Source organism: Dreissena polymorpha, chromosome 1, assembly GCF_020536995.1.
Source record: "Dreissena polymorpha isolate Duluth1 chromosome 1, UMN_Dpol_1.0, whole genome shotgun sequence".
In the NCBI taxonomy this organism is placed as follows: domain Eukaryota; kingdom Metazoa; phylum Mollusca; class Bivalvia; order Myida; family Dreissenidae; genus Dreissena; species Dreissena polymorpha.
The window spans coordinates 121,053,181-121,069,029 of NC_068355.1; the positions used below are offsets into that span (position 1 = coordinate 121,053,181).

At 34.3% G+C, this 15,849-nt stretch overlaps 1 protein-coding gene across 1 annotated transcript; it reads right to left on the reverse strand.

Moving 5' to 3' along the window:
* Window positions 1–2,396: 2,396 nt before the first annotated feature.
* LOC127847197 (protein PIF-like) lies at window positions 2,397–11,002 on the reverse strand. The gene is made up of 9 exons (XM_052378934.1): window positions 10,947–11,002; window positions 9,736–9,817; window positions 7,770–7,964; window positions 6,954–7,142; window positions 6,277–6,429; window positions 5,669–5,867; window positions 5,136–5,298; window positions 4,596–4,772; window positions 2,397–4,007 (listed from the first exon to the last, which is right to left on the reverse strand). The coding sequence occupies exons 2-9, from the start codon at window positions 9,809–9,811 to the stop codon at window positions 3,954–3,956; spliced, it is 1,206 nt and encodes a 401-aa protein (XP_052234894.1). The 5' UTR covers window positions 9,812–9,817; window positions 10,947–11,002; the 3' UTR covers window positions 2,397–3,953.
* Between the last annotated feature and the right edge of the window lie 4,847 nt (window positions 11,003–15,849).

The window sequence follows — 15,849 nt, forward strand, 5'->3', positions numbered from 1 at the left end:
CTTAAACAGTGAGAGATGTAAATATTCGCTACACATACTTGTTCAGCACCTTCAAGAAATTGCGTTATACTTTTACAATGATTAAATACCAGTATACCCTTCTTAACTTTGTTGTATTGTATCATTCCACAGATGTAAAGTATTTCTCCGATTTGGTCAAATTGTTTGCACATTTTTTCATTTGTTTATACCGATGAGCGATGAGCTTCCACTATAGCTATACTCAGTAACCCGCTGCAATGAAAACACGACACACATCAATTTGTCATTGACATTAGAGATTGTTTTGCTGCATCCGATTTGATAGCTTATAGGGGCAAACTTGTTCTCATAAAAAGGCTGTTCAACTGGGACGTCCGATATCGATTAATTATGAAACACTTTAAAACTGATGTTGATAACAATATTCGGAGAACAATGCCTTTTAACACGAAGAAAAAGAAACAAATCAATGTTTGAGTAAAGCAATGAAAGTGATCATATCTCTTTTGGGACGTAAAAAAGAAGACCTAGACTTATGTGAATGAATATTGCCAAAGTTACTCACAAAAAAGACAATCCTATGGGATCAAATAGGATATAACAGACATTTAATCAATGAAGATAACAGTAGTGTTAATTTTGTTATGCATCAGCATCGCTTCCTTGAATAAACAAATTGACTTGCTATCTATTTTCAAACCTAACATTGACTGAAATATGTAGGGCAAAATTATATCTCAAATAGTTAAAGACAAGAACAGGAAAGATGTATGGGTGTCCTCTTTCATTCAGAAATATATTCGTCAAATAAAACTGTGGAATTTTCAAGCGTGTTACCATTATTTGAGTCGAGTTCTGAGAAAACTGGGCTTAATTCATGTGCTTAAAGTGCCGTCCCAGATTAGCCTGTAAAGTCCGCACAGGCTAATCAGGGACGACACTTTCCGCTTTAATGGTATTTTTAGTTTCAAGGAAGTCCCTTCTTACCGAAAATCAAGTTTAAGCGGAAAGTGTCGTCCCTGATTAGCCTGTGCGAACTGCACAGGCTAATCTGGGACGGCACTTTACGCACATGCATTATGCCCAGTTTTGTCAGAACAAGACACAATTTTGCATTCAAATACGCTGTTTTAAAGTGAACAAAAGTAAGTGTATTTTAAATACTTTAAAAGCAAAACTGTATAAGAGACTGTTAGAGTAAATAAATGCAATTACGATAACTCAGTCTCTTAATTGTTCGATTGTCATACCACATGCTCTAAAGTGGACTCAATCACCAAAATTCTGTAATTCTAAAAACAATAGTGTTTCCAACTCACAATAAACTTCATATTAAAGTGATATTATGGGCATCTAACAGAATATAGGTGTCTATCGCAACCGTTGTTTATTTTTGGTGTTTTCACTTCATTTACACTTATGTTTGTTAATGAAGCATCAACATACTAAACAATATCCCGGAAAGAGAAAAATAATCCATTTGAATATCAACCGTACTTTCGTTTGACAACTGACGACAGAAAAGATTCGATGTACGATGTGAGTCTAAATGTAGTTTTCATGCAGATTCGTTCATACGACACAAAGACACAATTTTGTTTTCGGATCATTTCCGTTTAGAGGACTGAGTGAGTCATGTAAAATATCGAAAATGATATATATTTTTTATAAACAACTGGTAGCAAGATGAATTGCAGATAATTGGTCAGTTACCACAATTTAACTTATTCTTTCCAGCTCAATTCAACAGTGAAAAATGCCCATAATATCACTTTAAAGATAGCAAAAAAAATAGAAAACCAACATAAGATAAAAGAATAAATTGATATCTTTTATGTGATGGCAAATTTGAGATATAAATAACACTTTGTTAAATACATGTTGAACAAAAACATTTTCATTTCAGTTTATATACAAAAACAGTTTTTTACTTCATAAACACATGCACAATATACATCGTGTATGGTATTGACGCTGCCATATGGTTGTTACGAACGTGTGACATAAACAGGTGGACTGCAATTTCTTTTTATGCTAAATTTATGTATTAACAAATAATTATGTAAGTTCAAAATTGTGAGCACCAACGTCGCGCAGTCATCAATTAAAAACGCCTTATGCAATCATGCAAATTTGCATTAAAACGAAATGAAAACAAAACAAAAACGATACGCCTAATTGATTTCAGATTTAGTTTAGATTTAATAACAAAATCGCATGATGGGTTGTAATATTCGGAAATATGGGAATTTAAACCGTCGCTTTAATAGGATTGTTCTTTTATGATTGACACTTGCTTATAGTGCATAACGGGGACGGACACGTGTGCCCTAACAGATACTTTTAGGGAAGTCTTAACATATTGTACAGTATTATATTGAAATAAACAAAAATGGGAATGGTTTAAACACGTGTTGATTATGGCGACAATTGTATGTTTTGAATGCGCACAGTTTAATACAGTTTATCAATGAGACAAAAAGTGATTGTTTTGCATTAGGTGACGACCTCATTTATAATCCGTGCTATGCTTTGAGGTGAAATACATGTTTTAGTTCTTATTTTATAACAAGTTGGTCCTTTGAATCAAACAGTGAACTTTTTCGTTATTATAAAAATCGAAAATAAGTGGCCATCAATTAAAGACTCACATACACGTGTATATTAAACAGTTTATTTAACAAAATATGTCAGTAAAATAAATAAAGACAAATGATACATAAATAATGGAACATATAAATGCATGAGGAACTACATTCAATACGATTAATTGTGAAATTTTTTACAGATCAAGGTGCAAACATCTACATGTTATGCTTTTTGGTACATAAAAGTTAGTTTTCTCAATATAATCATTGTTCTGAATGGTGTGTTTGGTGTAGACAGTTTTTTGAAAATATGGAAAATATAATGCAATTTGAAATCACAGAATATATATATAACATTAATGCACATTCAGTGCATGTTGTAACATGTGAAGTTACAAGAGCTACGCATTTTTTAAGCAACCAACTGTTCAAAATAAGATCATTTGTTTGTCTATTACTTGAAATTAACATATTTGATTATTATGTCCGTTAATTGTGAAAGACAGGGAAAACGTAACATGTGTACATTGTTACGGATTTAATGTGTTACATTAAAGTCAACCATAATGACGTATACAATTAACATGTGACAATACTCACTTCACAAAAATTAACCTAAAAACACAATGACATGAAGAATAAGGATTTATGTATCATTACAATTACATGTTCATTGATGGAAACATGAAGTTTGTGTACGGGATGTACATCGTATGTTTTGGAGACGTATATAATTTAAATATTGTCTTCAGTGAAACGGGTTGTAATCCTGACAGTGTACCAATATAATTCTGTGTTGAAATCGACTTACATTAGAAAATGCTTTACTGGAATGTTAATTATACGGTGTAGAGAGGCGGGATATCGCAAGAAATTAATGCAATATTATAACAGACCAAAGCATTAAAGGCTGGTAATAAATATTCAACTGCAGAGCTAAAAGCTTCGGTGACAAACACAAATGACGTCGAGTTTTTTGTAAACGATTATGACTAGGACAGCTCAAACATTAAATTGGAGTAGATCATACCCCTCATTCTTGACAATAATTCGTTTTTAATGTAATCATGAATATAATCTTACAATGACAAGAACTTATTCAAGTGTGGCTTCCATTATTTTAAAGTAACACTGGTTTCAGGAAGCAAAGAATCGTTTGAAATACAACTACAAATAAATAAAACAGCACATATAAAATACGTTGTATAAAAAATTCACAAACGATGCACACAAAAAATATTGCGACATTTTTCAGATATTTCTGAATAAAAAAAAACCTTAAAATTATATTCACGGACTCAAATTGTTTGAAGTACAAAACATAATTACAACACACACAAAAGTGTTACACGTATGGTTTGGCAGAAAAAAAGTCTTTAGATCTTAATAACCAACGTTTACCACAGCATCAAGTGGCTTGCACCTGTATATGGAGATCTGAAAGAGAGAATGAAAAGTGAATCATAGACGGTAATTTATTTCCAATTGTTGCCTCAGCCTGAAAATCTTAATTATGTGTGCACCAATATTGTCTGTATCAGCTATGTAGATCGAATATACGGTGGTTATGCTCTCCCGTAGTAAATTGACACTGACAGGCTGAATAAATACTTTAAGATGTGGAATGTTAAGAGTAGTAGCCGAATTGAAACGACGTGTAAATGATAAAAAAAGAGTCTACTAAATATAAACAAAGTGATCATGTAACTCATAACACACGCTCACGAACAAAATATACGCCACACCTTTTGTATTTTATATATCCTTAATCACTTTGCCAAATGTACCGTTAATGTTAGCGAGCTTCGAAATAATTACAGCAGGAGACGACTGGGAATGTAAATGGTGTTTTGATAAATTGACTAAATAAAGGAATGCCACATCAACATGATGGATAACATGCACAGAAACTTTGTTTGAAATCCTATTGCGAAGTCGTAGCAATGGTAGAAATATGTATATAAACGATGACGAATTTGGTATATTACAACCATTTTTAACTTATCAGTTTTCAAAGGTTCGTACCTCGTCCAGGGCCCCAACGAAACCTATGTAAGGTTTGATATCAACCGATCCAAACTGGAACCCGCAAGGAGTTGGCTTAAGGTTTCCAACGCAGAATTCGTTCTTAGTGGCGCCACAAACCCTGCCCTCGAGTTTCACCTTGTTGTGGATGTAAATGATATCCTTCCATTGTTTGTCCTGAAAAACGTATTTCAACATTATATACTCTTTCCATGACAAATCCATATCTTACTAGACACGTATTATACCACACGGAAATATTCTCACATCGTTCTTTTTGAACGCACATATTAATGTAAAACATTACAAACTTATAATACGTAAAATTATTTATCGAGGTGTTGTATGATCCTGTTAAATTATATATATTTGTATATGTGTTCAAAATAGTGTACAATTAATGTTAACGTTCGAATAACTGAATAGTTAATTGACATGTCTGTAGACATACATTTAGCAATCAAATGATTTAATGATTTAATAATCGAAATCCTGTAAAGTTTTAATGATTCTGAAAGAAAAAGCACGAACGCCACTTACGACTATGGGCAGTTCAATTGATCTTGAGAAGTTGGCCTCCGCCCCAAGAACGATCACGTTCTGTGCCTTTACAACCAAGACAGAGGGCGTGACTGGCGATTCCTTGCCACAATGACCATTGGTCAGAATGCCTTGCAGGCTTGAAGAATAACGCTTGTCTTCCCTGTAAGAATATACAACCGCCAAACATAATAATGATGCAAACACGACTTCATTAACACTTGATTTATTCGTGTAAGAGTGTTTATTTAATACGAGTGTTCACTAATTGAAAAATAGAGCTGCGATATCATAAGACAAAACCTACTATACAACGTGGTAATATATTTATTGGACCAATTGCAAAACAGTTTGACAGACACAAAAACTAGGAACAACCCACAAACAATACTTAAACACAACAATCGTAATAAAACTTTGGCCACCACCTTAGAACGGTCAAAGCAAAGTATTTGAAGTTAATACAGGTCCTATTTTGAAGAAAGTCAATCTAGTAATTATAAAAGATAACTATTGATTACGCTTAAACTTACATAAACTTCATCTTGATGACCAAGTCTCCCATATCGTAAATGGTTGGTTTCAGGGATTCGATGATGAGCTTGGAGCGACCGTTAAAGTAAGCTGCGTTATCCTTTAGAACGACATTCGTAAGCTTGACCACGTTTCCATTGCCGGATTCGTCTTCAGCTGTGCCTTTGTTGAATGACAGCACAACATCCGGTTTGCATTCTTAAATGGAATGGCAGTTATTCAGATATTTTTTAAGAATGACTCTTCAGTCAAACATATGTATGGTTAGTTTAGTTTAGGTTATATTGTATGGTCAAATAGATGCCAATGTTGTAGAATTTGGTCTTTAATGTCATCAAATTTTCTTTATGCTGTTCCTGGGTGTGAAAATATTTGAGACAAACAAAATTTAATTGTTGTTGAATTCGTATATAAATGAAAGGACAGCCATTATTTTATTTTTATGCACGACTATTAACAAAGAGAAACTTCAACTGTCCTAGTAAGAGAGAAGCCAGATAATAGTATGTTGTTTCTTGACTTATGACAACGCACCTTTTGCAGAATAAAAGAATACAAACCCCAGAGCAGCATTTTTTTAACTTTATAAACACGTGATTTTGCTTACTGTAAGTTGATGATATGATCCCGGTTATAGAGCACTCGCAATCATTAGGGTTGTAAGCCCGACCACTGGGGCACTTCATCTCCTTCCAGATACCGTTGTCAGTGTACTGTTCATACTTGGTCGCAGCTCCGGAAATTGGCCGTCTGCCGCACCCTGTTCGAACATAAATAAACGCCAGATGTTTTTATTGCAAGACTATTGTCCCAAGCTCGGCTAGATGCTTTGTGTTTTGATGTTCGAATTGTACTGTACTGCAATTGTAGTGATATCTTGCTCATAATAAGGCACCACTAGAAGAATATTAGATATATCATCGTTTGCTTAGTGCTTGCATTATGCATCCTTTACAAAGTCATCTTTATGGTGATCTACTAATGGGAAAGACTCAATGAATGAATATGCTATGATAGTACGAGTTATTTATTAACGCTTCCCTGCCTCTATATCAAAACATCTCGTGTTTTTATATAGGTGATTCTTAGTGCCATGTTGGAAATCTAGTTAACGCTTACGAATCGATTACCTTGTTGATAATGGCATTCCTTTCTAATGTTTGTTTATCTTATCATTTACTATCAATGTTTGAGATGTTATTATCTATCACTTCAATAATAGTTAGTTCATTCAAGTCTTAAATGACAATACGCAAAACATTGATTCCTTTAATGGGAGTATACCTGGAACACGATCCTTAAGGGGGCACATGTCGGTACATGTTTTGCTTGCGACGCACCCCTTTGCTGAACTGTAGGCCTCGCCGTCGGGACAGCAGCGGCCGTACGCCTTTCCGTTCAGGCACTCCCAGAATGCTCCGCATTGGTTCCGGTCCGAGTGCATGTACGACTTGACGCCCGTCTTGCATTTGTCTGAAAACGAGTGTGTCTGGAAATTTTAGTTGCGCTATTTTTTGTGTACATGAATTCGGTATTATTCGGTAATTAGTGAAAATGCTTAAAGTGATATTATGGGCACCCAACAGTTTATAGGTGTTTATCGCAACCGTTGTTTATTTTTGGTGTTTTCACTTCATTTACACCTATATTTGTACATGCAGCATCAACATACTAAAACAAAGAGAGAAAAAATGTATTTGAATATCAACCGTGCTTTCGTGTTGACAGCTGACGACAGACATGATTCGATGTACGATGTGAATCAAAACGTAGTTTTAGTGCAGATTCGTTCATACGACACAATGACACTATTTTGTTTTCCGGATCATTTCGGCTTAGAGGACTGGGTGAGTCACGTAAAATATCGAATATAATATAGATTTTTTATATAAAAAAAAACTGATAGCAATATGAGTTGCAAATAATTGGTCAGTAACAACATTTTATCTAACTCTTTTGACCTGTTTATTCCTTTCAGCTCAATTCAACAATGAAAATGCCCTTAATATCACTTTAAATAGGATGGAGGGATAGAAGATAACTTGAGTTTATTTTAAGACAAATGGATCAAACACAAATCTAAACAAGACTATAGTTTACCGTGTGGGCAGTTGACACTGTCAGCGGGTAGACATCGGAGCTTGGCGTGGTCCCAGAACTGCCCGTACTCACACGACCTGTACACGGGGCTCATCCGACCGCCCGGATACTCGAAACATTGAACGAACATAGAGCAGTCGGAGGGGTGGGGGTTGAACCCGACGCCATGGCGCATCACCGCACCATCGCACACGCCTGTGAGGGAAAATGAGTTATTTGAGTATTAATTTAAATGCCTTGTAACAATTTCGTTTTGTGCAAAGCAAAGAAATCAAGTATCTACATCCAATGTGGGTTATTGAACTACTATTCATTGGTAACCTGCAATTGATCCAGTAAAGACCTGCAAACCATCACCAGATGATGTAAGACAATAACAATAGCTGTAACAAATATACTGATGCATTAACTGAAACCAAATCAATACCGCATAAGCTGAAAGTAAGACACTGTCGTAAGACCTGAATCCAAGGTACTGACACAATATCAGGAAATAATGCATGCCGAAATAGCTGACAGCCATGCAATTCTTTTATAGCTGAAATAAAGTTTATATCGCAATAGCAAATGTTCCGCCGAAAATGACTCAAACTTATACAATGCCGCGATGGCGGTTCCAAATTAACTGCTGCTTTTAAAACATTACAATAAGCAATCGCTCAGTCAGCCGAACAAAACGATTGCTGGTTGGCATGATTGTGATCGTCAAAACATGGATTGGGATGCCCTATAAAGATATTACACATTCCTGAAAGTAGGCCGGTACATAATATGTTACAAATCGATTCGTTCAGTTACATTTATATGAGTGAACAAATGATCGTAACGTTTCTTTCCTACAAAATGATTGTGAAATGAGATGAATAAAAACGCTTTACGAAAATTGAAAATGATAACATATCTGTTAGGAAATCGGTGAGGACTAGACCGTGTAAATGAATATTGCCAGCATAACTCAAACAAAGAATCATTCCTCGGGGATCCCAAGGGATTTTACAGACGTAAGAATAAATGAAAGTTGTAAGGACAGCAGTATCGTCGCCTCATATCGATAAACTGCGTTTTGATTTTGTTTTCACGTTTTCCAACCACACTTCGGATGTATTAAGGTACAAACAGCATCTCAGAGTGATTGACAAAAAGAATGAAGTGACATGTGTTATTTATATCTTTGAACGGTTACTTAAAACAAAAACGATACGCTGATATTAAAACATGGTTCGAGGTGTTTTATTTGACAAAAATAGTTTAAATAAAAAGCATCAATAGGTCCCAATGCGATCAAAGAATTTATCAATGTAATAAAGTAATAAGTAAAAGTAATATTCTAGCAGAGCTGCTTTATGTACCATGCCATTAGCTGTGGTTTCAACAACAAACATATTGTCAAAACAGCAATAACACTGGCACCATATTGACGTAGATATTAGGATAAAAAGCATCCAAATATATTTATTGTACATTTTCAATGTTCGGTTCTTGAAATTGTTGCCACAGCGATTTATCACATTTTCGTTTGGCAAACAATACCATGCATTTAAGCTACGCGCCTTGTTCATTTCATGTTGAATAACAAGACGGCGTGATTGATGTTACCACAATTGATGAAGCGAGCTTGAGAATTTCACGGTGTAATGTTCCCCATATGTAAAGAGACGATTGAACGCCTGCTTTATTCTATTCCAACCAACGATTGCGTATCTCACATTATTCAGAAATTAAAATCAATAGCGTTTTCCTAAACCTATCACTCTCAGTACGGTGCTTCTAAGTTATACAAACACATTTTCTACACGATTTTAAGTGTAAATTCAAAATGATGTTTCAATATTTGTTTCTTATTATCAATAACGTACATACTAATAGTATAGTTTCATTAAATACTTTATTTTATAATTCTAGTCCTTTCTATTCTACTCAATTATGGTATATATTGTCAATTCTAGCCCCTGTGGTCGCAACTTACTCGGATCTTTGGTTCCTTGGACCTGAGCCTGGACTGTCTGCAGGATCCACAGTAAGCACACCGCCTGCAGTCTCATGGTGATCTGAAATGGTCACCGAGTCACATTTAATATTTTACTCAGTTGCTGTGTAGTCGATACTTATGCTGCTTTGTAATATGAACAAGCCTTTGATTGTAATATGAACAAGCCTTTGATTGTAATATGAACAAGCCTTTGATTGTAATATGAACAAGCCTTTGATTGTAATATGAACAAGCCTTTGATTGTAATATGAACAAGCCTTTGATTGTAATATGAACAAGCCTTTGATTGTAATATGAACAAGCTTTTGATTGTAATATGAACAAGCGTTTGAGCCCGCAACGTCTAGAATTTGATCCTCACTGTGGTCGTACTTATTTCTAGCTGGGTAACAATATAATTATTTCCTGCCATATGTAACGTAAATGGTCACATGTATCGTGTTTTTGTAGTCATAAAATTTTATTCTGAATATTTAATTGAATATGACGTGCACAGGACAACAAACGGCATGCATTAAACTGCAAACATAAACAAGTAAAAAATTCCAACGGTTCTGCAGAGCATAGTAAAATAGATGTGAGCCGTGCTGTGGGAAAAAGGGGTTTAGTGCATGTTCGTAAAGTGTCGTTCCAGATTAGCCTGTGCAGTACGCACAATCAGGGACGGCACTTTCCACCTCAACTTGAGTTTTGCTAAGAAGATACTTTCTTCAAACCAAAAACATCATAAAAGCGGAGAACGTCGTCCCTGATTAGCCTGTGTGGACTGCACACGCTAATATGGAACTACACTTTACGCACATGCATCAAAACCCTTTTTCCAGAGCACGGCCCATGTATTATTTTCATAACGAACTATTGAACTGGTCTTTTTTTAATTGAAATACTAATTGCATTATTATGATTCATCGGCAAAAACGCAATCAACGTAACATAAAATATTCAACACTTCTTTTGTATAAGTTAAACATATTTAAAAGCCAACAATAGATAAATTATACAAACTAGCAACAACTTAATATATTGATAATAATTAAAATGTCACTTCTTAAAAGTCAATCGAGTGATAAAAGAACTGTCTTATAATGTTTTCAATCAGTTACATATTTCGAACAAACACACGAATGACAAAAACATACATTAGTTCACATTATGTAATTATATTATTTTTTCAAAGACACACTTACCTATTGAATAAATATGAGATAAATACTTTCGACAAGATGATCCTCCCAAGTAAACGAATTACAAAACTGACTTTAAACTCTATACGAATGTATTTATATCAAGCTTCAATGAAAGCGCGACGCGATTGGCAAACGTAAATAAACGCGTTGACGTAAGCAAGCGTGAACTATCGTTACGCTGGTCGTGGTAAGACTTTAACGTCAATAATATTTTTTTTGTTTTACGTCGTCGTAGGCAAATATGGTCGATTAATTATCATTCATTTTGTAAGCATGGAAAATAAGGTTATGCAATGACTATTAAATCACTTAAATTACTTTGTAAAATTTTGAGAGTAGAACAACTGGTTTTAAGTAGATAAACGCACTATTTTAACATAAAAAGGGTGTGCCACATAAACATTCCAATTTAACGTCAACGTAAGCAATGTTTTCTATTTCTTAGTTTTTATGTTACCTTAAAAACTAATGTAGTTTTCGTACTATTAACAAAACAAATAAATAATATTTCGCAGTGACAAAGTGGATATGGTGTCCGCCTAGCGACCGGAACGTCATGGGTTTGATCCTTACCGTGGAAGCGTTCTTTACATCATCCCAAAAACACTTTAAGTACTGGCTCTTGCCCCAGAAAACGCACTCGAAAGCATTTCAAATAAGCCTTAGGCTTTTGATACTATCGAGCTAATATAAAAAAAGTTAATACTTAAAAAAGAAACAAAAAAATGAATAAAAAACTCGGTCAAGAATGGAATGAAACCAACTAGAATGTAATAAAGTATATTAGAATTGAATAGATTATGATATAATAGAATAGAATAGTATATTTACATTGAAAATCAAATGAATAAATATATAATAATTGATTGTTCTTGGACTAAGAAAAACCCACGTTTGAAAAACGGGATGTAGTTGCTTAACAGGTCGGCTTAATTTATACAGCCGCGAAACTTCTTTTGGTATTTGTTCTGATGTATTGACATCATATATATGAAATTTGCCAATTCTATTTGTAAGCCACTGACACAAGATTAACAAACACGGGCCCCAGCATCGTTACGAAAATCTAAATAACACATTACTGAACTCCCCAAAGAAAAGTGTATGAGGTAAAGTACATTAATCTGCCAATTTCTCATTCATTGACGCGTCTATATGTTTGAGACGACCAGCAAAATCTACGTAATACGATGAGATTGATATTAAATTCTTATCTTAAATTAAACAATCTTTAGATGGAAAGATTTGTACAAATTGAAAAAAAAATTATGATTTCCCGTTGTTGTGTGCACTGATTAACACTTGACGTTGAGTCATGCGATGCGGTCTGGGCAAACCGCAAATATACGTGTTTTTGTATATCCGATACATAGGATGATGTCCACGCTCAATTTGACCATACAGACTTTCCGCATTGTGCGGTCATGTGGCATGCCATGCCTCTTAGAAGATGTATCACACGTATTATATTATTTATATTACATATAAACCTGGCGAATGTTACATGTTGTTACATGTAACATTTATTTTATTTAACGCCAATATTCAAGATTTCACAAACCATCTCTTTTAAGTAATAACAGTAATGATGTTTACGATAAGATCGTCACTATTAACTCATGTAAATTTCGACGTAACTCAGTTTTAAACAAATTTACAATATGTATCGTTGTTTAAATATTTCATTTGTATTAGCTTACCTATTAAAAATAGTGTTGAGCGAAAATCTTCATTGAGCATAGGAATGGTAGAATATAATAAAGTTTTCATTCCAAATATGATCAAATCGTGTTTCATGTTTAATATGTACAAGATTATGTTCCTCCAAAAAACTTTATTATATTCATTAGCGCAATTGTCCAATCATCGCATTTGGATAGATTGGTTTTGAAACTTAAAGTATCTGATTGCATAATATTTGTAATATGCACAATAATAGCACATACATGATTGTGGTTTTGATGAAATAGAAAAATAAACAATAGAAAAAACTCCGAACAACGGACTCTTGCAATAATTGAATCAATTTACAATGTACTCTAAACAGCAGGTCAAATATCCACATGAATCATCAAACAAAAGCAAAACAATAAAGCGACAACATGAAATAGTTCATTCAATTAACTTGGCAATGTCGATATCCAATTTCAATACTTTTTACAAAAGTAAATATTTGTTTCACTTATTTGAAAACACGAATGTGTTCACATCACGTGTTAATATTTGTCCAACAGTATGCGAGTATTGTATTCTTAGAACATGTATTAGACGAGTTTGTATAAATGAATAGTCCGGCAACTAATTGGGATACGCATACAGAAAACGTTGTTTTTTCGTATTTGAGTGTTGAATATACAGTGTAAATTCATTTTGGTGGATGGATATTTGATGGGAACATTATTTTAAACAAAATATTGTATTTATTTAAAGTTTCCACTTGTAAAAAAAGTTTTTCAAAATGAAAAGACGGCCCTTGATAGCAGGGACTCAACTACCTTGATTCTCTCGAGACATCCAATGTCAAATATCATGTGTGTATCATCTTCCTTGATTCTCTCGAGACATCCAATGTCAAATATCATGTGTGTATCATCTACCTTGATTCTCTCGAGACATCCAATGTCAAATATCATGTGTGTATCATCTACCTTGATTCTCTCGAGACATCCAATGTCAAATATCATGTGTGTATCATCTACCTTGATTCTCTCGAGACATCCAATGTCAAATATCATGTGTGTATCATCTACCTTGATTCTCTAGAGACATCCAATGTCAAATATCATGTGTGTATCATCTACCTTGATTCTCTAGAGACATCCAATGTCAAATATCATGTGTGTATCATACAAAATAGTATTTTGGGTGTCTAAAAGGTTTTATTTATTTTGATTGTTGCTCGAAAATGAACTCAATTGTTTATGAAATTTGCTGAAACCTGTTTCCAAATGTAAAAGGCAGTATTTCACTAAACTAATGCTTTCGTCACACGCATATCGACAGGTTCGAAGATGAATTTTGCCTTAATTTCTTCAGTTAAATAGTTTTTTTAATACATATAAATACATATAATTTGATCTTATCCTTAGAGCAAAACATGACTAAGTACATGACTGCTGCTCAATATTCATATTATAAATCAAACAGGCATATGCAATTTTCTATTTTTAGAAATGCCTAACTTTAGATTTCGTCCACACATACATTTCCTAATTTTGTGGACAAAACTATATCCGCATTCCGTAAAATTGCGCATGAAGTGATATCATGCTGACATGTTTCCAGGAATAGATTTTACAAATTTTTGGAATTTTAAGAAACACGTCAAATAATAAACTTGCGTGGTTATGTGGCTCATGCCACATCTTCGTATATGCGTGATAAATGATCGAATTTGTTAAATCATTGAACGTTATTTAACGTAATTTACCAATTGTTCATCACCTGTACATCAATATGCATGTGTTTTGTATATATTCATAGTTTTTACACTTGTTTTTCTGCGAATATATATGTTGACATATATCAATACCAACCACATGTGATGGTGAATATGTAAATTGTGCAAATCAAATAAAATGTCTGTCTGTCTGGTCTGGTCTGTCTGTCTGTCTGTCTGTCTGTCTGTCTGTCTGTCTGTCTGTCTGTCTGTCTGTCTGTCTGTCTGTCTGTCTGTCTGTCTGTCTGTCTGTCTGTCTGTCTGTCTGTCTGTCTGTCTGTCTGTCTGTCTGTCTGTCTGTCTGTCTGTCTGTCTGTATGTCTGTCTGTCTGTCCGTCCGTCCGTCAGTCCGTCCGTCCGTTCGTCCGTCCGTCCGTCCGTCAGTCCGCCGTCCGTCAGTCCGCCGTCCGTCCGTCCGTCTGTGTTTAGTGTTTAATAGTAACCGTGTTGTTCTGATGAAGAGGGAGTTGAATTTTCAAGTGTTTTTGATTTTTACACATTTTTGGGGTAATTTTATGTTTTTTGTCCAAGACATCTCCTTTCCACAGTTTAAATACATTATAATCTTGTACTAAGTAGATCATTGTGCTTTACTTGAAAATCTAATACGAACCATTTTTATAAAAATGCGAAAACATTAATGACATCATATTCGCAAAATTGTAGAAAACGCATTTAAGTGGAATAAAATAGATCTTCTGTCCAAACTAATAAGTATTGGGTATCTCGGGAATTTATTCTCGGTCCTCTCCTGTTTTCTATTGAAAATACTACATCGCATACATTCTGCACAATTCAGCCACTTATCCGTAGGCCGATGTCTCGACAATACAATCACTCGCACTTACAAATTGAAACTATTCAAATTTCATTAAACAACAATGAGTTTGACACCATTTGTACTTGGTGTGCTGTAAATAATAAATCTGATATATACGAATAAAACTAAATGTATTGTACAATCAAAATATTGTGGTTCACCCAACAATCTTACACTTAGTATTAACAACTTGCATAACGGTAAAGAACGATTGCAAACATCATTATGCACATTATAATCATAATCAACATCAGCAGCTGTCGTAGCAGATGTAGTATCATCATCGGCTTTATATGCATGCAATGTGTTCTGTAATCGGAGACCACGTTGGAAAAAAGATATATGCTACTCATCAGATATTTTATTATTAGTTACAATTATTAAATGAACATTAAGGTATCGTATTCTGCAACGAGTAACATTTCAAAATTAATGAAACGTTGAAAAGTGGTCAGCGGCGACAAAACAATAGTTTTAAAATTTCACCAATAACAAATAAAACTGCAAAAAGAGTCATGAACGTCAAACTCCGAATCCCGTTTCAATTTGTTTTTTTGTATTGCGTTATCAGACAGGTAACGGAGCGTATATGAACGTCAATGCGTGTTTAAGTCGTGAATTTATTACGTTAACGTACAGCGCAA

What these genes read in the sequence shown, in the direction of transcription:
- LOC127847197 (XM_052378934.1), bottom strand. Translation starts at nt 9,811, where the DNA reads ATGAGACTGCAGGCGGTGTGCTTACTGTGGATCCTGCAGACAGTCCAG. An exon ending in CCAAGGAACCAAAGATCCGA is followed by an intron (nt 7,965 to 9,735) that starts GTAAGTTGCGAC and finishes TTTCCCTCACAG; the next exon opens with GCGTGTGCGATGGTGCGGTG. An exon ending in CCTTAAGGATCGTGTTCCAG is followed by an intron (nt 6,430 to 6,953) that starts GTATACTCCCAT and finishes ATGTTCGAACAG; the next exon opens with GGTGCGGCAGACGGCCAATT.